The sequence below is a fragment of the Pseudoliparis swirei genome, chromosome 7 (genome assembly GCF_029220125.1).
Source record: "Pseudoliparis swirei isolate HS2019 ecotype Mariana Trench chromosome 7, NWPU_hadal_v1, whole genome shotgun sequence".
Classification (NCBI taxonomy): domain Eukaryota; kingdom Metazoa; phylum Chordata; class Actinopteri; order Perciformes; family Liparidae; genus Pseudoliparis; species Pseudoliparis swirei.
In genome coordinates, this window is record NC_079394.1 from 13861813 (window position 1) to 13882788 (window position 20976).

At 49.0% G+C, this 20976-nt stretch overlaps 3 protein-coding genes across 5 annotated transcripts; 1 reads left to right on the top strand and 2 right to left on the bottom strand.

The window, feature by feature from the left end:
• Positions 1-2064: 2064 nt before the first annotated feature.
• LOC130197173 (dickkopf-related protein 4-like) lies at positions 2065-4117 on the top strand. 2 transcript variants are annotated; one of them, XM_056419717.1, is made up of 4 exons: positions 2065-2604; positions 2758-2847; positions 2938-3085; positions 3304-4117. In XM_056419717.1, the coding sequence occupies exons 1-4, from the start codon at positions 2488-2490 to the stop codon at positions 3612-3614; spliced, it is 666 nt and encodes a 221-aa protein (XP_056275692.1). In that variant the 5' UTR covers positions 2065-2487; the 3' UTR covers positions 3615-4117. The 2 variants fall into 2 exon arrangements, with proteins under 2 accessions (XP_056275692.1, XP_056275693.1); XM_056419718.1 differs by having other exon boundaries at positions 2941-3085.
• On the bottom strand, positions 4021-6273 carry ppiaa (peptidylprolyl isomerase Aa (cyclophilin A)). The gene is made up of 4 exons (XM_056419719.1): positions 6122-6273; positions 4786-4905; positions 4515-4687; positions 4021-4432 (listed from the first exon to the last, which is right to left on the bottom strand). Exons 1-4 carry the CDS (start codon positions 6188-6190, stop codon positions 4300-4302), a joined length of 495 nt encoding a protein of 164 aa, XP_056275694.1. The 5' UTR covers positions 6191-6273; the 3' UTR covers positions 4021-4299.
• Positions 6274-7003: 730 nt separating this feature from the next.
• LOC130197125 (zinc finger MIZ domain-containing protein 2-like) lies at positions 7004-19081 on the bottom strand. 2 transcript variants are annotated; one of them, XM_056419640.1, is made up of 21 exons: positions 18699-19081; positions 17524-17615; positions 17279-17393; positions 16979-17187; positions 16555-16714; positions 16201-16482; positions 15949-16108; positions 15586-15704; positions 15418-15507; positions 14981-15164; positions 14755-14896; positions 14557-14635; positions 14354-14485; positions 14171-14276; positions 13942-14099; positions 10692-10759; positions 10444-10512; positions 9478-9737; positions 9210-9379; positions 8872-9036; positions 7004-8309 (listed from the first exon to the last, which is right to left on the bottom strand). In XM_056419640.1, exons 2-21 carry the CDS (start codon positions 17571-17573, stop codon positions 8199-8201), a joined length of 2829 nt encoding a protein of 942 aa, XP_056275615.1. In that variant the 5' UTR covers positions 17574-17615; positions 18699-19081; the 3' UTR covers positions 7004-8198. The 2 variants fall into 2 exon arrangements, with proteins under 2 accessions (XP_056275615.1, XP_056275614.1); XM_056419639.1 differs by having other exon boundaries at positions 15418-15510; positions 18699-19080.
• Positions 19082-20976: the final 1895 nt, after the last annotated feature.

The following is a 20976-nucleotide window of genomic DNA, read 5'->3' on the forward strand; positions in this document are numbered from 1 at the left end:
GTGTCTGAACACATGAAGTCACTTCACGTATAAGCAGACACAATTACCTCTGATGTATTGAACCGTCTCCTCGTCCAAATACTCAAGATGATGAACATGTTCTGGTGCAGCTCTATTGGACTTTTGGTCTTCTTGTCTTGTTGTCTTGTGGTCTTGTTGTCTTGAGGTTGTGTTGTTTTGTGGTCTTGAGGTTGTGTTGTCTTGTTGTCTTGTGGTCTTGTGGTCTTGAGGTTGTGTTGTCTTGTGGTCTTGTTGTGGTCTTGTGGTCTTGTTGTCTTGTTGTGGTCTTGTTGTCTTGTGGTCTTGTTGTGGTCTTGTTGTCTTGTGGTCTTGTTGTGGTCTTGTTGTCTTGTGGTCTTGTTGTGGTCTTGTTGTGGTCTTGTTGTCTTGTTGTCTTGTGGTCTTGAGGTTGTGTTGTCTTGTGGTCTTGAGGTTGTGTTGTCTTGTTGTCTTGTGGTCTTGTGGTCTTGTTGTCTTGTTGTGGTCTTGTTGTCTTGTGGTCTTGTTGTGGTCTTGTTGTGGTCTTGTGGTCTTGTTGTGGTCTTGTTGTCTTGTGGTCTTGAGGTTGTGTTGTCTTGTGGTCTTGAGGTTGTGTTGTCTTGTGGTCTTGTTGTCTTGTTGTGGTCTTGTGGTCTTGTTGTGGTCTTGTGGTCTTGTTGTCTTGTGGTCTTGTGATCTTGTTGTCTTGTTGTCTTGTGATCTTGTTGTCTTGTTGTGGTCTTGTGGTCTTGTTGTCTTGTTGTCTTGTGGTCTTGTGGTCTTGTTGTCTTGTTGTCTTGTGGTCTTGTTGTCTTGTTGTCTTGTGGTCTTGAGGTTGTGTTGTCTTGTGGTCTTGAGGTTGTGTTGTCTTGTTGTCTTGTGGTCTTGTTGTGGTCTTGTGGTCTTGAGGTTGTGTTGTCTTGTGGTCTTGAGGTTGTGTTGTCTTGTGGTCTTGAGGTTGTGTTGTCTTGTTGTCTTGTGGTCTTGTTGTGGTCTTGTGGTCTTGAGGTTGTGTTGTCTTGTGGTCTTGAGGTTGTGTTGTCTTGTTGTCTTGTGGTCTTGTTGTGGTCTTGTTGTCTTGTTGTGGTCTTGTGGTCTTGTGGTCTTGTTGTCTTGTTGTCTTGTGGTCTTGTTGTGGTCTTGTTGTCTTGTTGTCTTGTGGTCTTGTGGTCTTGTTGTCTTGTGGTCTTGTTGTCTTGTTGTCTTGTGGTCTTGTTGTCTTGTTGTCTTGTGATATTGTGGTCTTGTTGTCTTGTGGTCTTGTGGTCTTGTTGTCTTGTGGTCTTGTTGTCTTTTTGTCTTGTTGTCTTGTTGTTGTCTTTTTGTCTTGTGGTCTTGTTGTCTTGTTGTCTTGTTCTCTTGTTGTGGTCTTGTGGTCTTGTTGTCTTGTTGTGGTCTTGTGGTCTTGTTGTCTTGTGGTCTTGTTGTCTTGTTGTGGTCTTGTTGTCTTGTAGTCTTGTTGTCTTGTGGTCTTGTGGTCTTGTTGTGGTCTTGTGGTCTTGTGGTCTTGTTGTCTTGTGGTCTTGTGGTCTTGTGGTCTTGTTGTCTTGTTGTCTTGTGGTCTTGTGGTCTTGTGGACTTGTCATCTTACACAAATACACCTGTCCGTCACACACACACTCACCTGTCCGTCACACACACACTCACCTGTCCGTCACACACACACACACATCTGTCCGTCACACTCACTTGTCTGTCACACACACTCACCTGTCCGTCACACACACACACATCTGTCCGTCACACACACACTCACCTGTCCGTCACACACACACTCACCTGTCCGTCACACACACACTCACCTGTCCGTCACACACACACACATCTGTCCGTCACACACACACTCACCTGTCCGTCACACACACACTCACCTGTCCGTCACACACACACACATCTGTCCGTCACACTCACTTGTCTGTCACACACACCTGTCCGTCACACACACACACACCTCCATTGGGAGTCCCCTGGGACTTAATCACCTGTAAACACTCGGGCATCCGCCCGCTCTAATGAGTCTTTATGCGACATTAAGTCAAACCACACACACACTCACCTCCCTGCTGGCTCCAGGTGTGTTTTCTTCTCTCTGTGGTTTCTGCGGTGTCACGTATCAAAGGCCCGCCCTCACCTGAGGCCGCCTGCAGGCTTCCAGGAAGGAAGTCTCCAACGACTGATGCGGTCGAGCTTCAAACGCACCTTTAAAACTTCAGAGGGACGGATCGGATCAGAACGGAGGGGATGGTATAAAAAACAAACGCACCCGAGGGAGGACACAGACGAGAGAGAGGGTCAGAACCACCTGAACAGACGAGCGAGAGGTCAGAACCACCTGAAGAGACGAGCGAGAGGTCAGAACCACCTGAAGAGACCAGCAGCCGGTTCCTCAAGACCTCCAACCATCCATACAGATCAATAACTGGACTAGAGCTACGAGAACGAGGAGAGGAACATCCAGACGGCTGATAGAGGACTGACCGGTACATCCATTGATCCATTGATCGGACCATGTGGAGAAGCGTCCTGTGTGTATCTCTGGTCTGGGGTCTGGGTCTGGGTCTGGATCTGGACCGCAACACCATCCGGTCCTCCAAAGAGACCTCGCAGCAGAAAGGCGGGCTGCCGGTAAGAGTACTTCATGTAGTACCTTTAGATAGATAGATATGATAGATATATACTTTATTAAACTTCTACTGCATAGTGTGAGAGTACTTCATGTAGTACTTTCATTATAATGTATTTTATGTGACTGTGACATCACTCTGACCTGTCCATCAGGATCGTATCCATGGCGACAGGGTGGAGCGTCCCGTACGCCGCCGCACGGAGACGAAAAAATGCTCTACACTCGACTGTTACCTACCAACGGTGAGAGTAGTTGCCAGTTGATTGACTTATTGATGTATTGATCTTGAGAGACTATTAAAAAATGCGTCATGTCGTCATGTTTTGATCCAGCAGGTGGGAGGCTGCAGCAACCGAGCTCAGAGGAGACCGTTCTCACAGGACAGACAGGTGGACAGACAGGTGGACAGACAGGCGGACAGACAGGCGGACAGACAGGCGGACAGACAGGCGGACAGAGACATCTTCAACAGGACCAAAGGTGAGTGATTGGAAGACAAATACGAATCCCATAATGCACTGGGTTTTAGAAGTACACAATATTGTACTTTTTACTGAATCTCAGAGGTACATGTTGTACTTCTCCTGCAGGGAGGTTTTGAATGCAGGACTTATACGTGTACTGTAGTATTTCCAGTGTGTATTAGTACTCTTCCTGCAGTAAAGGGTGCGTTCAGGTGTAATCCAGTTTCTTTCCAGCTCCAGAAATGTCCAGCTGCGTCCGGTCCGTTGACTGCGCTTCCGGTCTGTGCTGCGTCCGGTACCTGACCGGGAAGCGCTGCCAGCGGATCCCGGTGGAGGGCGAGGCCTGCCTGCTGCGCAGCTCCGGTAAACTGCGGAGGAAACTCGGCCGCTGCGAGTGCGACGCTGGGCTGTCCTGCGCCGCCGACAGGGGGGCGGAGCCAGGGAGAGCCAAAGGACAGGGGGTGTGTCAGCCCCGCATGGGGCGGGGCCAGAGGAATACAAGGCATTCTGGGAAGAAAAAGCAAACTGTGGAGCGGAGCTGCTAATGCGCTTTTTATGAACTCTTTATTTAAATATAATTTGTGAGATGAACTTTAATCTCAAGTTAAATTAGTCAACATTCTTATTGTCGTTAATAAAAGTCGGTCGAACATTAAAAAGAGAGTGTGACTGTTATTGTTAAAATGTTTAATAAGAATATATTATATATTATTTATACTGCCCTATTCAACAAAGCTAGTAAAAATGCAACATTAGACCAGACTGCTTCACAGCTATATAATGTAAAAGAAATGCATCCGATTGTTGAAGTGAAGAGGCTCCATGTTGTTTTATCTGCTGATTTATTAATCCTCCATGTATCTGTTGACACTTAAAGATGTAGTTCAGATGAAACGTGTTTGTTTAACAGCTACAAACTCCATCTCAGCAAAAGAAAAACGAAAACAAATGTTTCAATTGTCAAGGCAACTTTTCTGTTTTATTTTATCTTGTTATTCTTTTTTTTGGACTTAAAAAATAAAACACTGTTGGGACATTGTGAAACAAACCCACTCATGCAAAAGAAACTTCTGAAAGAAAAAAGTCACAAAATGCAGCAACATTATTTCAATAAGGGAATAAAAAGGTAGGTGTGGGGGGGGGGGGGTTGAAACGCCATCTATAAGGAATGTTGAATGGCAGAAGGGGCAGAGCCTAGGGGGCGTGGCTACAGAGGTTAAGCGCTGGCGCTCAGAGCTGACCGCAGTCGGCGATGGTGATCTTGGCTGAGGTTTTGCCGCTCTGGCTGCCAGTGGACTCCATCTTCCTCACCACTTCAAGCCCCTCCACCACGGTGCCGAACACCACATGCTTCCCATCCAGCCTGCAACAACAACAAAATCATCATCATCATCGAGAGAACATTGCAGATCCAGCCTGGACCACAGCTCAGCAAGGACCCTTACCATGGGGTCTTGTCTGTGCAGATGAAGAACTGGGACCCGTTGGTGTTGGGCCCAGCATTGGCCATGGACAGGGTGCCGGGGACGGTGTGATTCAGGGTGAAGTTCTCGTCGGCGAACTTGTTGCCGTAGATGGACTTTCCACCGGTTCCATTGTGGTTGGTGAAGTCACCGCCCTGCACACGCACACAAACATTAAATCCACGCACACATGCAGGCCTCAACACGAGCATCCAGGAAACCAAGGGGGCCTGAGCTGTCATAGCCGCCTCACCTGGCACATGAACTTGGGGATGATGCGGTGGAAGCTGGAGCCTTTGTAGCCGAAGCCCTTGTCGTGGGTGCACAGGGCACGGAAGTTCTCGGCGGTCTTTGGCACCACGTCGTCGCGGAGCTGCAGGGGAAAGAGCCGGGGTCAAAGGTCGGGGAAAAGAGCCAAAACCCAGAGTGCACTTTGTTCTGTGTGGCAACATCTTGGTCACTCTAGTTACACAAGACAAGCTTCATACTCATTTGAAGAGCAATTACACATTGAATATCAGCACAGCAGGGGGGGCAAGGCTGATCTCACAGCAGCATCAGAAACCAGACCTCCATAATGCAAGAGCCTCATCTCGAGGCTCAAATTACATTCAACACCAGCAGAAAAGAGACGTTAACACTAGTGAAGCTGGAGCGGGTTCACAGGTCCGTCGGGAACGCGCATGACGGGGCTACGCTGCAATAGGCACAAAATGGCAGCAGTTTGCTCCCCGTAAAAGGATATATATAACCCACGTGACGTCACTGTAACCAAAGACCGGTTATAGGTATCGGTCATTCTTCATTGTGGGAACAAGAGTATTACAGTTTAAAGTATTATTTATTTGTATAAGAGTCGCAGGTCCTTTCTAAAATATTCTCCCTCCCCCCCCATATCATGCGGTGAGCCCCTCCCCCCGTGGAACTTTCCAGAACTGCGTGCGCAGACAGGAGGCGGCGCAGTTCGCTTCTGCGGCAGACTTGCATATTTTACATCAGAATGAAACCAAAATGAGTACAATGTAATACATATGTATAACTATAATATTTCAAACATCTATCGACTAATTTAAAAATATAAAAAAATACGCCAGTGGGTTGAAGTAGGTTCTCCGGACTTGTGAAAAGGCCGCGAAACGAAACAAAGAGCAGAGTGAACGATCCATTAGCTTTAACTAAGCTTGATAGCCGGCGGCTCAAATATGGCCCGCGTGCCTCCAGCTTGACCCCACCGTTAGTTGGACATGCACGAGCCGGTAGTCAAACGTTACCATATCAGTCAGATTATACACAGTATAGTGTCTTTATCATCCACATAAACGCCATGATAGATATGACAGAATAAAGCGGGAACGTGATCATCCATTACACGGTCACTCGAGCAACATACACGCACGTGCACATGGTCCATTCAAGGCAAATGAGCTCGTGACAGGTCGGCTGCGGGTCCACCCGTGCGCACCCGTTAGGGGGGAGCGGCGGGGAACACACGGGCCGTCCTCAGCACACAGGGGCTTCATGATCAGAAAAACAAAGACGGTTAGCGGAACCTGAACGCAGATAACGAGCTGTAGGGCGGAGACGGTTACCTCCATCACCACCCGGCCCATCGGGGTGCCGTCGGAGGCGACGTCGAAGAAGACTCGTGGTCTGGACATTTCAGCTAGTTGAACCGGAGCTAGAGGACTGAAAGGGGTTTTCAGGAGCGGAGGCGCGGCTGGCTAGAAGGATCCGAAGAAAGATGGTACCGTTAGGTTTAATTTTATATAACACCCCGATGGGCGGTTTGAAATCTACGCGAGCCAATTGGTAGTGCTGAAGTATGTGATTGCCACCTGTTCAGGCCAATCAGCAGCCAGAACGGGTGAACCCGCCTCTTTTGGCTGGGCTGTAGCTGAACGGACCCTTTTAGAAGGTGGGCTTGATTAATTCAGCTGTGTGGGCCGCTGGTGGGGGTCCGGTTTCTCCAGGGCTTTTCCCCTGTAACACCGCCCTCTTTTCCCTGTCCTTGTTCTAAAAACGCGAACAGCGCGCGCGCCCCCCTGCACAACTGGGGACAACTCGGGTGTCCAATACGTGCTGCGCACGCGTAGGGTTAGAGTCAAGTCCCGCAGTCGGCGCGCGTTCCCGTTGTCAAGCGGAGAATGTGGGTGCGCGGTCACGCGGTAAGGGTGCGGCCCGTCGGGTTCAATGCAAGTTTAGTTTCCACACACACGCGCACACGCACACACACCATCTACAATCACTTCTATGAACGATTACTGATAGTTACACTACTTTTCTGTATTGATACTTTAATAACATGTTTATATTTTATTGTTAAATGACACCAAGACGAGTTGCCCGTGTGTTGGAGCTTCATCTGATCTTCATACTTTATTGATGGGTTCATCTGATCATCTGATCACAGCTCAGCTTACTGTAGGGGATCAATAACTGATATTGAACATAACGTGACATCATGAACTGTGTGTCTTTCCAGTGTGTTTATTAAATTACAAAGGCTTTCATCATCATCATCATCATCGGAACCGAATCAAACAGTGTGATCATGTACAGATATACACCCAGAAGCCACTGGGCTCACTGGAGCAGAACCACGAGAGGGGGGGGGGGGGGTCGGGGGAGGGTCTCTTATCTGATAAAATACAGATTTAAGTCATTTAATGGACCCATTTACACTCAGCCGCCTCATTTCTATTCATATAAACATGTTTGTTAATAAACTCAAGGAGGGAAGGAAGCAAGGAGAGGAGACAAGGAGAGGAGACTTCAGTTTAAACGCAGTTGACAACAGATTATTGATCATCCAGAGAAACCTGCTTATTGATCACGTAACAGGACCGTCCACCGTATTGATAAGAGACCTGATCAGGATCCAGGTTTCTATTAGACCGGATCAGGATCCTGGGACCAGACCTGATGTTTACATGTGACTAAGACCAGTTCTGAGGCTCACTGACTTCTTTATGCAACTCAAACTATGTTTATTATTAAGCAGAAGATCAAAGAGAAATAGTTTATTTTAGGTTTAATGTCTCCAGAGAAAACTAGAAGTAGTAGAAGAAGAAGAAGAAGAGGTAAAAGAAGAAGTAGAAAAAGTAGTAGAAAAAGAAATAATAGAAGTAGAAGTAGGAGACACTCATCTGATCTCTGTGAACCATTTTCACACAGAAGAAGAACAGGGACTAAACTTCACAAAGACATCTGTGGTCTCTGATTGGTCAGAGACAGGAGGACGTGGTCTCTGATAGGTCCTCCCATCTCTGCAGCAGAGAGACTCATGAGAGGGAAACAAGCTGATTGGATGATCGATGGACACATCAAAACAGTGAAGATATCCAACATTATGACACATAATCTCACGTGTGAAGAGTAAAACAACAACACCAACAATAATAACGTCAGCGGCTGAGTGTCAACGGGACACTTCCTGTTTATCTTTAAAGCTTCACATTTAAAAACCTCTCACACTCTAAACTACAGATCCCAGCGTCCTCTTGGTCTGCTGAACGTTGACGAGGACTTCCTGTGGGCGAGGCGAGGCGTATCAGAGGGGTAAAAAACAACAATAAAACAAGAGTCCTCTGCTCCAAAGGTCCTGTGAGGCTGTGAGGAGACAAGTTCATATCTTACAGTAATGGCCTGTGTGTGTGTGTGTGTGTGTCAGTTGTTCTCAAACAGCGACAGCAGGTCGTCGTTGTTGTTGTTGTTCGGGAGGTCCGGAGGTCCGAGGTACGACAGCAACTCGTCGGGGTTGGTCAACTCCGGAAGCAACTTCTCAACAAACAAACAAACAAACGAACAAACAGGCGAGACATGAAACACTACTCCCTGTCAACAAACGGAAGCAGGCGCTGATCTCTATATATTATATACATATTTAAATACATCGAAATATATTATCTAAATATTTAAATACATTTAAATATATTATATGTTTAATACGTGTAAATATATTATATAAATAGTTTAATCCGTGTAAATATATTAAATAAATAGTTAAATATGTTAAAATATATTAAATTAAATATATGATATAAATAGTTAAATACGTTTAAATATATTATATATATATTGAAATACATCTAAATATATTATATATATTTAAATACATTTAAATATATTATATAAATATTTAAATACATTTGAATATATTATATATAGTTACATACGTTTAGATATATTATATAAATATTTAAATTCGTTTAAATATACTATATCAATAGTTGAATATGTGATAAAAATATTTAAATACGATTTAGTAGTAACACCACAGTAAAAGTGTTACATATGTTAGTGGTAATAATAATAATATATATATAAAATATAATCTCACGTCCAGAGACGGTTCAGGTTCCGTCGCCCCGAGACCGAAGGAGCCGTCGCCTTGGCGACGGGGGTTCTGGTTGCTACGCTGCATCATCATGCTGCCGTGGAGACCCTGCGAATGCTGCTGGGAGAGAGGTGCACCATGGGAAGTGGAGTCCAAACGGCCCGACATCTGAGAGGAGGGGAGGAAGGGAGAAAAGAGACAGGAGAGGAGAGGAAAGGAATCGAGGAGATGGAGGAAGGTAAATAGGGAGACAAGGAGAAGCAGGAGAGAGGAGGTGAACTGAGTGAACGGTAAGAAGCATAATAATCCTAAACATGATTAGGATGAAGATGAAGGCCTACCTGTCCGGCCAGCGGGTGAGGGGGGGGCTTGTCGGGGGTGAGGAGGGCACTGGAGAGCTCGGACTGATAGGAGAGGGGGGGGGGGCCGGGAGAGGAGAAGTCCCCCCCAATGCCAGGAGTCCCAGGACCAGAGAAGTCTGGGAACCCATGTTGACTGGGATAGGACGGAGCTGAGGACACACACACATAGACACAGACACACACACAGTTGGGATCATGTGATTATTGATTATTGATGGGTAGCTTGTGGACCAGGAGGATGGGGTACCTGGGCCCGGGTAGTCCACTGTGCTACCCCCCCCGCTGCCCCCTGCAGGGAGGGGGGGGTAGGGCATGGGGGACGAGGGGGTGGGGCCTAGTGAGGCGATCATCTCCATGACGCTGGGCAGCACCATGTGACTCGGGCTGAGTGTCCGGCAGCGCTTTAGCACCGGGCCGTCCGGGTCCTCCTTCACATGCAGGTCCGGCTTCACTGGGACCGGCTTCCAGCTGCACACCGGGTCGATGGTGATCTCCTCGTACTCGGAGCTAGGGGGTAAAGTGAGGGTGTAAAGTTAGGGGTAAAGTTAGGGGGTAAAGTTAGAGGGGTAAAGTTAGAGGGGTAAAGTTAGAGGTAAAGTTAGAGGTAAAGCTAGAGGGGTAAAGTTAGAGGTAAAGTTAGGGGGTAAAGTTAGAGGGGTAAAGTTAGAGGGTAAAGTTAGAGGGTAAAGTTAGAGGGTAAAGTTAGGGGGGTAAAGTTAGAGGTAAAGTTAGGGGGTAAAGTAAGAGGGGTAAAGTTAGAGGGGTAAAGTTAGGGGGGTAAAGTTAGGGGGGTAAAGTTAGGGGGTAAAGTTAGAGGTAAAGTTAGGGGGTAAAGTAAGAGGGGTAAAGTTAGAGGGGTAAAGTTAGGGGGGTAAAGTTAGGGGGGTAAAGTTAGGGGGGTAAAGTTAGAGGTAAAGTTAGAGGGGTAAAGTTAGAGGGTAAAGTAAGAGGGGTAAAGTTAGGGGGGTAAAGTTAGAGGGTAAAGTTAGAGGTAAAGTTAGAGGGGTAAAGTTAGAGGGTAAAGTTAGGGGGGTAAAGTTAGGGGGTAAAGTTAGAGGGTAAAGTTAGGGGTAAAGTTAGAGGGGTAAAGTTAGAGGTAAAGTAAGGGGTAAAGTTAGAGGGTAAAGTTAGAGGGGTAAAGTTAGGGTTAAAGTCTTGTGTTCACTCTGCAGCAGGAAACACATCTTCAAAATAAAACAGACACGTTTCTTACTTCTGAACGTAGATGAGGATCCCGAGCATGTATTGATCCACCTCCAGACCTTCTAACAGGGCTGTTTTACTACACACACACACACACACACACACACACACACACACACACACACACACACACACACACACACACACACACACACACACACACACACACACACACACACACACACACACACACACACACATTATAGTAATGTGTATAAACAGGTTTCATAATTGAATAAATGATGAATTGAGACGTACTTGCAAACAGGACATCTCCAGGTTCCTCTCTCACAGTTCAGCTGCAGGTACGACTCCAGATCAAAACACTGCAGACAGATCAGTGTTGTTACCACATACACAACTCATGGAGAAATACAACAGGAGAACCGCTGCAGTCGTGACCTCTGACCTGTATGCGTCTGAAGTGGTGCCCTCTGACCTGTATGTGTCTGCAGTCGTGACCTCTGACCTGTATGCGTCTGCAGTCGTGACCTCTGACCTGTATGCGTCTGCAGTCGTGACCTCTGACCTGTATGCGTCTGCAGTGGTGCCCTCTGACCTGTATGTACCTGCAGTGGTGCCCTCTGACCTGTATGCATCTGCAGTCGTGACCTCTGACCTGTATGTGTCTGCAGTCGTGACCTCTGACCTGTATGTGTCTGCAGTCGTGACCTCTGACCTGTATGCGTCTGCAGTGGTGACCTCTGACCTGTATGCGTCTGCAGTCGTGACCTCTGACCTGTATGCGTCTGCAGTGGTGCCCTCTGACCTGTATGTGTCTGCAGTGGTGCCCTCTGACCTGTATGTGTCTGCAGTCGTGACCTCTGACCTGTATGTGTCTGCAGTCGTGACCTCTGACCTGTATGTGTCTGCAGTGGTGCCCTCTGACCTGTATGCATCTGCAGTCGTGACCTCTGACCTGTATGTGTCTGCAGTGATGACCTCTGACCTGTATGTGTCTGCAGTGGTGACCTCTGACCTGTATGTGTCTGCAGTCGTGACCTCTGACCTGTATGTGTCTGCAGTAATAATAATAATAATAATCATTTATTTTATATAGCGCTTCTCAAGGCATGCCGACATCCCGAAGTCGCTTTACAGAGTCCAGTAGTCACACACAGTCATCCCGGTGGTGGTAAGCTACATCAGTAGTCACAGCTGCCCTGGGGCAGACTGACGGAAGCGTGGCAGCCAATCAGCGCCTACGGCCCCTCCGACCACCACCAACACTCATTCACATCCATACGAACCGTGGTGAGGCTGCGGTGCATGTATTTATGATGGTGGGGAAACCGGAGTAACCACGAGGAGAACATGCAAACTCCACAGAAAGGACCAGGCGGATTGAACCCAGGGCCTTCTTGCTGTGAGGCGACAGTGCTAACCACTGCGCCACCGTGCTGCAGATGCATGCAGATGCATACAGTGGTGCCCTCTGACCTGTATGCGTCTGCAGTGGTGACCTCTGACCTGTATGTGTCTGCAGTCGTGACCTCTGACCTGTATGTGTCTGCAGTGATGACCTCTGACCTGTATGCGTCTGCAGTGGTGCCCTCTGACCTGTATGCATCTGCAGTCGTGACCTCTGACCTGTATGTGTCTGCAGTGGTGACCTCTGACCTGTATGTGTCTGCAGTCGTGACCTCTAACCTGTATGCATCTGCAGTCGTGACCTCTGACCTGTATGTGTCTGCAGTGATGACCTCTGACCTGTATGCATCTGCAGTCGTGACCTCTGACCTGTATGTGTCTGCAGTGGTGACCTCTGACCTGTATGCATCAGCAGTCGTGACCTCTGACCTGTATGTGTCTGCAGTCGTGACCTCTGACCTGTATGTGTTTGCAGTCGTGACCTCTGACCTGTATGCATCTGCAGTCGTGACCTCTGACCTGTATGTGTCTGCAGTGATGACCTCTGACCTGTATGTGTATGCAGTGGTGACCTCTGACCTGTATGTGTCTGCAGTCGTGACCTCTAACCTGTATGCATCTGCAGTCGTGACCTCTGACCTGTATGTGTCTGCAGTGATGACCTCTGACCTGTATGCATCTGCAGTCGTGACCTCTGACCTGTATGTGTCTGCAGTGGTGACCTCTGACCTGTATGCATCTGCAGTCGTGACCTCTGACCTGTATGTGTCTGCAGTCGTGACCTCTGACCTGTATGTGTCTGCAGTCGTGACCTCTGACCTGTATGTGTCTGCAGTCGTGACCTCTGACCTGTATGCGTCTGCAGTCGTAACCTCTGACCTGTATGCGTCTGCAGTGATGACCTCTGACCTGTATGTGTCTGCAGTGGTGACCTCTGACCTGTATGTGTCTGCAGTGATGACCTCTGACCTGTATGCGTCTGCAGTCGTAACCTCTGACCTGTATGCGTCTGCAGTGATGACCTCTGACCTGTATGTGTCTGCAGTGGTGACCTCTGACCTGTATGTGTCTGCAGTGGTGCCCTCTGACCTGTATGCATCTGCAGTCGTGACCTCTGACCTGTATGCGTCTGCAGTGGTGACCTCTGACCTGTATGTATCTGCAGTCGTGACCTCTGACCTGTATGTGTCTGCAGTGGTGACCTCTGACCTGTATGTGTCTGCAGTGGTGCCCTCTGACCTGTATGCATCTGCAGTCGTGACCTCTGACCTGTATGCATCTGCAGTGATGACCTCTGACCTGTATGCATCTGCAGTCGTGACCTCTGACCTGTATGCGTCTGCAGTGGTGACCTCTGACCTGTATGCGTCTGCAGTGGTGCCCTCTGACCTGTATGCGTCTGCAGTGGTGCCCTCTGACCTGTATGTGTCTGCAGTGGTGACCTCTGACCTGTATGCGTCTGCAGTGGTGACCTCTGACCTGTATGCATCTGCAGTCGTGACCTCTGACCTGTATGTGTCTGCAGTGGTGACCTCTGACCTGTATGCGTCTGCAGTGGTGCCCTCTGACCTGTATGCGTCTGCAGTCGTGACCTCTGACCTGTATGTGTCTGCAGTGGTGACCTCTGACCTGTATGCGTCTGCAGTGGTGACCTCTGACCTGTATGCGTCTGCAGTTGTGACCTCTGACCTGTATGTGTCTGCAGTCGTGACCTCTGACCTGTATGTCTGCAGTCGTGACCTCTGACCTGTATGTGTCTGCAGTCGTGACCTCTGACCTGTATGCGTCTGCAGTCGTGACCTCTGACCTGTATGTGTCTGCAGTCGTGACCTCTGACCTGTATGCGTCTGCAGTCGTGACCTCTGACCTGTATGTGTCTGCAGTCGTGACCTCTGACCTGTATGCGTCTGCAGTCGTGACCTCTGACCTGTATGCGTCTGCAGTCGTGACCTCTGACCTGTATGTGTCTGCAGTCGTGACCTCTGACCTGTATGTGTCTGCAGTGGTGACCTCTGACCTGTATGTGTCTGCAGTGGTGACCTCTGACCTGTATGTGTCTGCAGTGGTGACCTCTGACCTGTATGCGTCTGCAGTCGTGACCTCTGACCTGTATGTGTCTGCAGTGGTGACCTCTGACCTGTATGTGTCTGCAGTCGTGACCTCTGGCCGGCAGCTGGATGCGGCGGAACGTGATTGGACACTTCAGTGAGACCCGGATGGCGGTCTGCTCCACGCCGTCCTCTCCGTTCAGCCCGGGCGTCGCGGGGATGGAACCGCTGCTGAAGTTCCTCTTGACTGAGAGAGTTCAGGTTAACACACTATTGATGGGCTCAGAGGTATCGATGCCTATTGATGGTCTCACTCACTCTTGGTGACGCAGTGCTCGGCCGGCAGCAGCCTCTTCTTCATCAGACCCTGAAGCACCGAGCGGACGGACGGCCGGTGGACCAGCTGGAGCACGAACAAGTGAGACTGGGGGAGACACACTGGTCGGTTAGCGTCCAGCAGGTGAGAGGATGAGAGGAGGAGGGGAGGAGGGGAGTTCTCACGCAGCAGCAGGCGGTGACGGTGATCTGGATGGTGTTCCTGCCCGGCTGGCACACCTGCTTCAGGTACAAGGGCTTGTGGGACGTCTTGTTGTCGCCTCGCTCGATGGTCAGAGGGGTCGCGTTCACACTCACCTGAGGAAGAGGAGCAGGAAAGGTTAGTGACTCAACAGAAGAAGAAGAAGAGGAGGTAGAAGAAGTCAGACCTGCACCGAGGCCGGCCAGTTGGTGTTCATCTGTCGATCCTCGTGGTGGTAACACTTAAACTGGAGCTCCAGGTCCGGTCTGACACACACACACACACACACACTCCATGTGAGTGATGAGTGAGTGAATGTGTGAGTTGTGAATGTGTGAGTAGTGAATATGTGTGTGTGTGTGTGTGTGTGTGTGTGTGTGTGTACCTCATGATGAGTGTCTTGTAGACAGAGTCTCTCAGCTGGAAGACGTGGTTACTGACCGCCAGGTTGTGCTCTAATCTGAAGGGCTCTAGGACCACACCGTCACGCACAGGGAAGGTCAGCCGCAGGTCGTCGCTCGGGTTACCTGTTGACAGGAAGTCCCCACAGGTCAGACACCTGCACAGTGTGACCTCACACAGTGTGATTGTTATCATAAGTGTGTGTGGACCTGAAGGGGGGGGCGGCGGCAGGCCGGCCACGTTGGGTTTGACGTCCGGCAGGAAGGAAGAGGGCGGCGGCTTGATGTCAGTGTTGCCTGGCGACATGTAGGGCGGAGCCATGGAGCTGCTGGGGGTGATGGGGGGGGTAGGGTTACCCGGAGAGGAGGGGTAACCTGGCAACCCTCGACCCGGCTGAGGGGGGGGGGGGGGATAAATGTTATTATTGTTATTATTCATTACAGCATATGTTGTTATAGTACATAAAAATGATATATATAAATTATATATAAATATATGTACATATCAATATTTATATAAATATATAAATAAATACAAATATAAATAAATATATATATAAATATATATAGTTACTAAATATAGTAATAATATTTTTTAGAAAGTATTTCATGAGTACAAGTACACGGCGACACACATCTCGTCTCACCCCAGACGGCTGGTTAAAGGAGGTGTAGACTCCAGCGGTGCCTCCTGTCGTCATAGCGTTTAGACCTCCACCCTGACCGTTAAACTGCTCCTGCTGCGTCAACAACATCAACACAGGTTAATGTTGACCTGCTTTGTGGAGACACACAACACCCATAACGCTTCTCACCTTGTAGTACTGCGAGTTGGGAGGTCCTGAGGGGGGGTACTGTGGGAGGGACATCTTATGGGTCTGATAGGAGGGGGAGGAGCCAGAGCGTTGGGGGGCGGGGCCTGGACCGCCAGGACCTACAGGTAAACAGACAGGAAAGACCCTGAATCACGGATGACCTGCACCTTAAAGGAGAGATGCTAACAGTCCCCTTTGCTTCCAGTCTTTGTGCTAAGCTAACGTCTGACAAAACTTCTACTTTTGTATATTTTAACATGTTTGTTTTTTATGTTTTATTTGTTTCACAGCATCGGAGCAGCAAAAATGTTCGCATCTCGTGTGAGAGCGAATCATAACTCATGAATAATTAATGTATGGTACCTGGGTGGTACTGCATGTTGGGGCTGGAGTACGGGCCATGACCCCCGTGACCGCCGCCACCCGAACCTGGAATTGAACCGCCGGCACCACCGGGACCCGACATCACGCTCACGCTGGGACCGACCTGAACACTGTACTGCTGAGGCATCCCTGGGAAGGACTGAGGAAGAGGAGGAAGAGGAGAACGTGAAAAGAGGAACCATTTAAAGCCGTTTCAATGTGGACCTGGTCCACGTGGCCCTACAGACTCACCTCAGAGCTGTAGGGCCGTTTCAGGCCCTGTGGGGGCCTCAAGTGGCCCTGCTGTGGTCCGGGGCCGTAGTTTGGGTGTTGTGGGTGCTGTTGGTGCTGTGGGTGCTGTTGGTGCTGTGGGTGCTGTGGGTGCTGTGGGTGCCTCTGGGGCCCCCCCCCAGGTCCATACATTGGGCCCATTGAGGAAGGGCCCCTGGCAGGTCCCGGCCCGGGTCCCATGCCAGGGGGGCCACGGGAGCCGGCATGGGCCATGAACTGGTTGTTGTAGGCCGTCCCTCCCATCTGACAAACAGAACGCAGGTTTAGAAACAGGTCAACCACCTGCAGTCTCCAGCAGAGGGCGCACTAACCCACCTGTCCATAGTTCATGTCCTGGTTCTGCTTCTCCTGGATGGCAGCAACGGTTGCCGTGGCGGTTGCCGTGGCCGTGGCGGCGGCAGCAGCGACGGCAGCAGCGGCCGCGGCCTGAGAGAAGTCGGCCGAACCTCTGGAACCGCCGGCGTTGGACGGGTAACTGACAATAATATTAAATAAATCAGATGTTAGTTATAGAACATCCTGAGAGGACTTTTCAATCTAGATTTTCAAAATAAAATGTAAATCAACTCTTTTTTTAAATAATAATTTTGCTAAAATGAGTCTCAAAATATTATGATATTTTACTTTAATTTGATATAAGAATCTAATTGGTTAATTCAACAGTAACCAGAAAAATTTATATAATTATCAAGAACGTGATGCAGTGAAATGACTCAAGTCTCCGAGACCAGACCCCCACCTGCTGGAGTATCCCCCCGGCCCTCCTCCGTAGCCCCCGCCCGTGCGCCCGTACATGCCCTGGTTCATGTAGCCCTTGCTGGGCTCGCCGTAGCCCTGCTGCCCCATGTAGCCCCCGTGGCCTCCGGCCATGCCCGGCCCCCCGGGGCCCTGCATCATGGGCCCCCCACCCGGGTTGGCCCCAGGCCCCATTACCCCTCCACCCATTCCCTGAGAGACACACAGGAAATAGAAAACTCGTCACACACACACTTCAACCTCATGACGACGTGATGGAACTTCCTAATTGGTGATGTCATACCTGGCTGGCCGAAGGATTGGTCACGCCCCACACGGTGGTTACCACGGAGAGGGATCCTGTGGGCTGATTGGTTGGCTGCTGCCAGCCGGAGGGGTCATATGTGTAGGAGCCCTCACTGCACACACACACACAAACACACACACACACACAGTCAGTGTCATATAAACGATCAAGACTGTGATAAAAGATCAATTCACTCTGGAAGTGTGTGTGTGTCTGCGCGTGTGCTACGTGTGTGTGTGTACCTGTGTGGGTTGTTGCCCAGTCCCGCCTTCATCTGGTTTAGGGGGTTCATGGCTGGCGGCTCGCCGGCGTCCAATCAGACAGAGACAAGCTCCTGCAGACGGTGGATTCATTGATTACTTTCCCAACTGACGTATAGTTACATAAATGAAACGTTTAACCTCTGAGGTCAGTGGGCTGCTGTGAAGACCAGGAGCAACTCAGTGCCTTGCTCAAGGACACTTCAACATGCACGATGAGCTGATTGGTTCTAAACATCAACACTAGTTATTATCTTTATACCTGTTCAGCTACTCTGTTCTCTGCAACAACATCAACACAAACATCACCTGCCCTTTAAGTGCTCTGCTAGTCAACAGGTGCGTCCTCTTCATCTCAGCTGAATCATGCAATAATAAAGAGACATTACAATAAAGAGACATTATAATAAAGACAGTAGAGCTTCAAGCAGGAATTCAATAAACATGGTTATATATTTATTTAATTTGTTGGAGTATTTTTTTAAAGCAATTACACTCATGTGTAAACTTTCTAAAGTCAGACTTTAATATATTAAATTAAAATACATAAAACAACGTGTCAATCTGGTTATTAAGTTAACAAACTAAAATCACTGTCTTCAAACTAAAGACACGTTATAAATATATATGTATAATGTTATAGCTATAGTTATAGCTGATGTATACATGATATAATAATCATAATAATATGATTATGATTATAACCTGAATAAATAATATTAATAATATATTAATAATAACAAGAGCAGCTCGAGGAAGGAGACATTTTGAGATTCCTTCATCAGGTAGAAGCTAATGCTACATGCTAACATGCTAACGAACGACAACAAGCCACCGCGTCTAAAAACGCACTAAAACAACAACAATAATACGTCAGCCCACGAGGACACGAAGCGAGGACACAAACGTCTGATAATATATTAAATATGTATCCCGTTTTGTTGATAATATTTGAGTGTTTGACAGCTAGCTAACCGGTTAGCATCGCTAGCTGCTGCGGGCTGTGACAATGGAGGCTAACAGTTAGCTTCAGCTAGCTGCTTCCTCTCGGCTCTAAACATGTGGCTCCGGACCGGGACCGGTACCAGGACTGGGACCGGCACCCGGTCCGGGTTTATGATCGATGTGGATCTCAAAGACCCTAAAAGCAGACCTACCTCCTCTCACTTCCCCGGAGTCCGAGCCCTCCTCCAGGCCTCCGGGCATCAAGGACCCAGAACGGTCCGCTACCAGAATCCAGACCGGCCCGCTACTCAAACCCAGACCGCTCCGCTACCAGAACCCGTTCAAAGACGCCCAACAAGATCCAAACGTCACGATTAGATCCTGCACGGCGGCCGAGACTGAGTCGTGTGTTTGTGTCCAGTCTTAATATCCGGGTCTAGATCCAGGAGGAGAACCGGGTCCAGGATCCAAAAAGAAAACCTGGTCTAGGAGCTCCTCTTAAAGTACAAATAAATAGAGTCGACTGAGCTTCAATGTCTTCTGAACCTTAAACTCCGCGGTGGTTCCTCCGCATCGCTGTGGTGGAGAAATCAGACAGACAGGAGGAGGAGGGGAGGGAGGGAGGGAGGAGGAGGAGGAGGAGGAGAGGAAGAGGGGGGGGGAGGACAATCAGGGAGGGAGGGAGAGAGACTGAGACAGACAGACATTCCTCTTGTTCTTCAGGATGTTGGTCTGGGGCAGTGGTTCTCAACTGGGTCTTAGGTTAGACCATGTCCTGTGAGGTTAGACCATGTCCTGTAAGGTTAGACCATGTCCTGTGAGGTTAGGCCATGTCCTGGCTGTGAGGTTAGGCCATGTCCTGTGAGGTTAGGCCATGTCCTGGCTGTGAGGTTAGGCCATGTCCTGTGAGGTTATGTTAAAGAATATATATTATAGTTTAGCATAGCTTAGTATTGTTTGCATATAGATTATGTGTAAAATGGAAAACACTGAATGGAAGTTAAAATCTCCAGCGGAGCACTCTGGTGCCTGACTGATCTAAAGAAAGATAACAGTGACACTTGGTGATTCCGGAGGTGATCACATACAAAGAGCTCTCTATACTCTCATAGACAACTGAGGGTCCAGATGCGGCCATTATTCTCCTTCTTAGACAAGTTAAGCCCTTTCTGTCTCTCCACACTGACCCCCCCTTCACCGATCCCCCTCACACGCACACACTGACACGTGGGAAGAAGCCCCCCCGGTGTGCGAACGACCTTCGGAGAGAATCCAGGCCCCATCCCTGAAGAGATAAGGCCCGAAGGAAGTCTTCTTACCAGACAGGGGACATTATATCAACACATCTGTCCTCTCCTTCACCCCTTCTAGTTTACATATATTCATGAGCTGGCCACAACATCCAATGAAGGGACGGCAGAGGCGGGAGCTGGCAACAAGAACCAATGAGAAGACACCGCCCCCTTATCTCCTGACGGATCAGAACTGTGCCTTTCGGCTATTTAAAATGGCCGCAGACTCTAAGTCGGGGTCTTTTTCTCCGGTGCCGAGGCCATCGGTCAGAGCTCTGGAGAAGGGTCCACAAATGATTGTCCACCTGTATCCTGATTTCTGAATAAAACGCTAATAGATGTAACGTAGAAGTCTACCGCTCTTTCTTCCAGTGAGTCCTGTCCAGGTGGTGTGATGCTGTCCAAAACCAACAAATGGTAGCAAGAGAATGGTTGTGAAATCCGGTCCAGAGACCTGAGGAGGACGAGCACGAGAGACCCCCGGACGGACCACTGCGTTCAAGGCCCACTCCAAGAACCCTGATCAAAACACCGGTGTACAAAATAAGGTAGGACTGAACCTATTCATTTAAATCAGTCAGATTGAATACTCTAAATTTGATCAGGAGTATTGGAAGTGAGTATTGAAACTGCAAAATGTTTTGACTTGATTTAAAATTAAAATAAAGCGTAAAAAGGGAAATCACGATACAGTTTGACATAAAGACCTCAGGGAGGCATAGAAAGACTTCATAGGAAGCCGGTCTGGGGCCGAAGACGGGTCAGGGGCCCGCACGTAGAAAGACTTCATAGGAAGCCGGTCTGGGGCCGAAGACGGGTCAGGGGCCCGCACGTAGAAAGACTTCATAGGAAGCCGGTCTGGGGCCGAAGACGGGTCAGGGGCCCGCACGTAGAAAGACTTCATAGGAAGCCGGTCTGGGGCCGAAGACGGGTCAGGGGCCCGCACGTAGAAAGACTTCATAGGAAGCCGGTCTGGGGCCGAAGACGGGTCAGGGGCCCGCACGTAGAAAGACTTCATAGGAAGCCGGTCAAGGGGCCGAAGACGGGTCAGGGGCCCGCACGTAGGAGACTCTACAGAGAGCCGGTCAAGGGGCCGAAGTCGGGTCAGGGGCCCGCATCAGAACACATGTGTAATGCATAAACTGTGAATGAATGTTGAATACCGGTGGTGAATAAGTGTTGTCAAAGTGGAATCAAC

Bases quoted from the DNA above. Each gene is read 5' to 3' on its own strand.
- LOC130197173 (XM_056419717.1), top strand. From the start codon at position 2,488: ATGTGGAGAAGCGTCCTGTGTGTATCTCTGGTCTGGGGTCTGGGTCTG. The intron at 2,848-2,937 runs GTGAGAGTAGTT...GTTTTGATCCAG, and splicing joins TCGACTGTTACCTACCAACG to CAGGTGGGAGGCTGCAGCAA. The intron at 3,086-3,303 runs GTGAGTGATTGG...GTTTCTTTCCAG, and splicing joins CATCTTCAACAGGACCAAAG to CTCCAGAAATGTCCAGCTGC.
- ppiaa (XM_056419719.1), bottom strand. From the start codon at position 6,190: ATGTCCAGACCACGAGTCTTCTTCGACGTCGCCTCCGACGGCACCCCG. The intron at 4,688-4,785 runs GTGAGGCGGCTA...GTGCGTGTGCAG, and splicing joins TCCCCAAGTTCATGTGCCAG to GGCGGTGACTTCACCAACCA. The intron at 4,433-4,514 runs GTAAGGGTCCTT...TTGTTGTTGCAG, and splicing joins TGCACAGACAAGACCCCATG to GCTGGATGGGAAGCATGTGG.
- LOC130197125 (XM_056419639.1), bottom strand. From the start codon at position 17,573: ATGAACCCCCTAAACCAGATGAAGGCGGGACTGGGCAACAACCCACAC. The intron at 16,483-16,554 runs GTGGGTTAGTGC...TCTGTTTGTCAG, and splicing joins AGGACATGAACTATGGACAG to ATGGGAGGGACGGCCTACAA. The intron at 9,037-9,209 runs GTAGGCCTTCAT...CCCTCCTCTCAG, and splicing joins CTCACCCGCTGGCCGGACAG to ATGTCGGGCCGTTTGGACTC.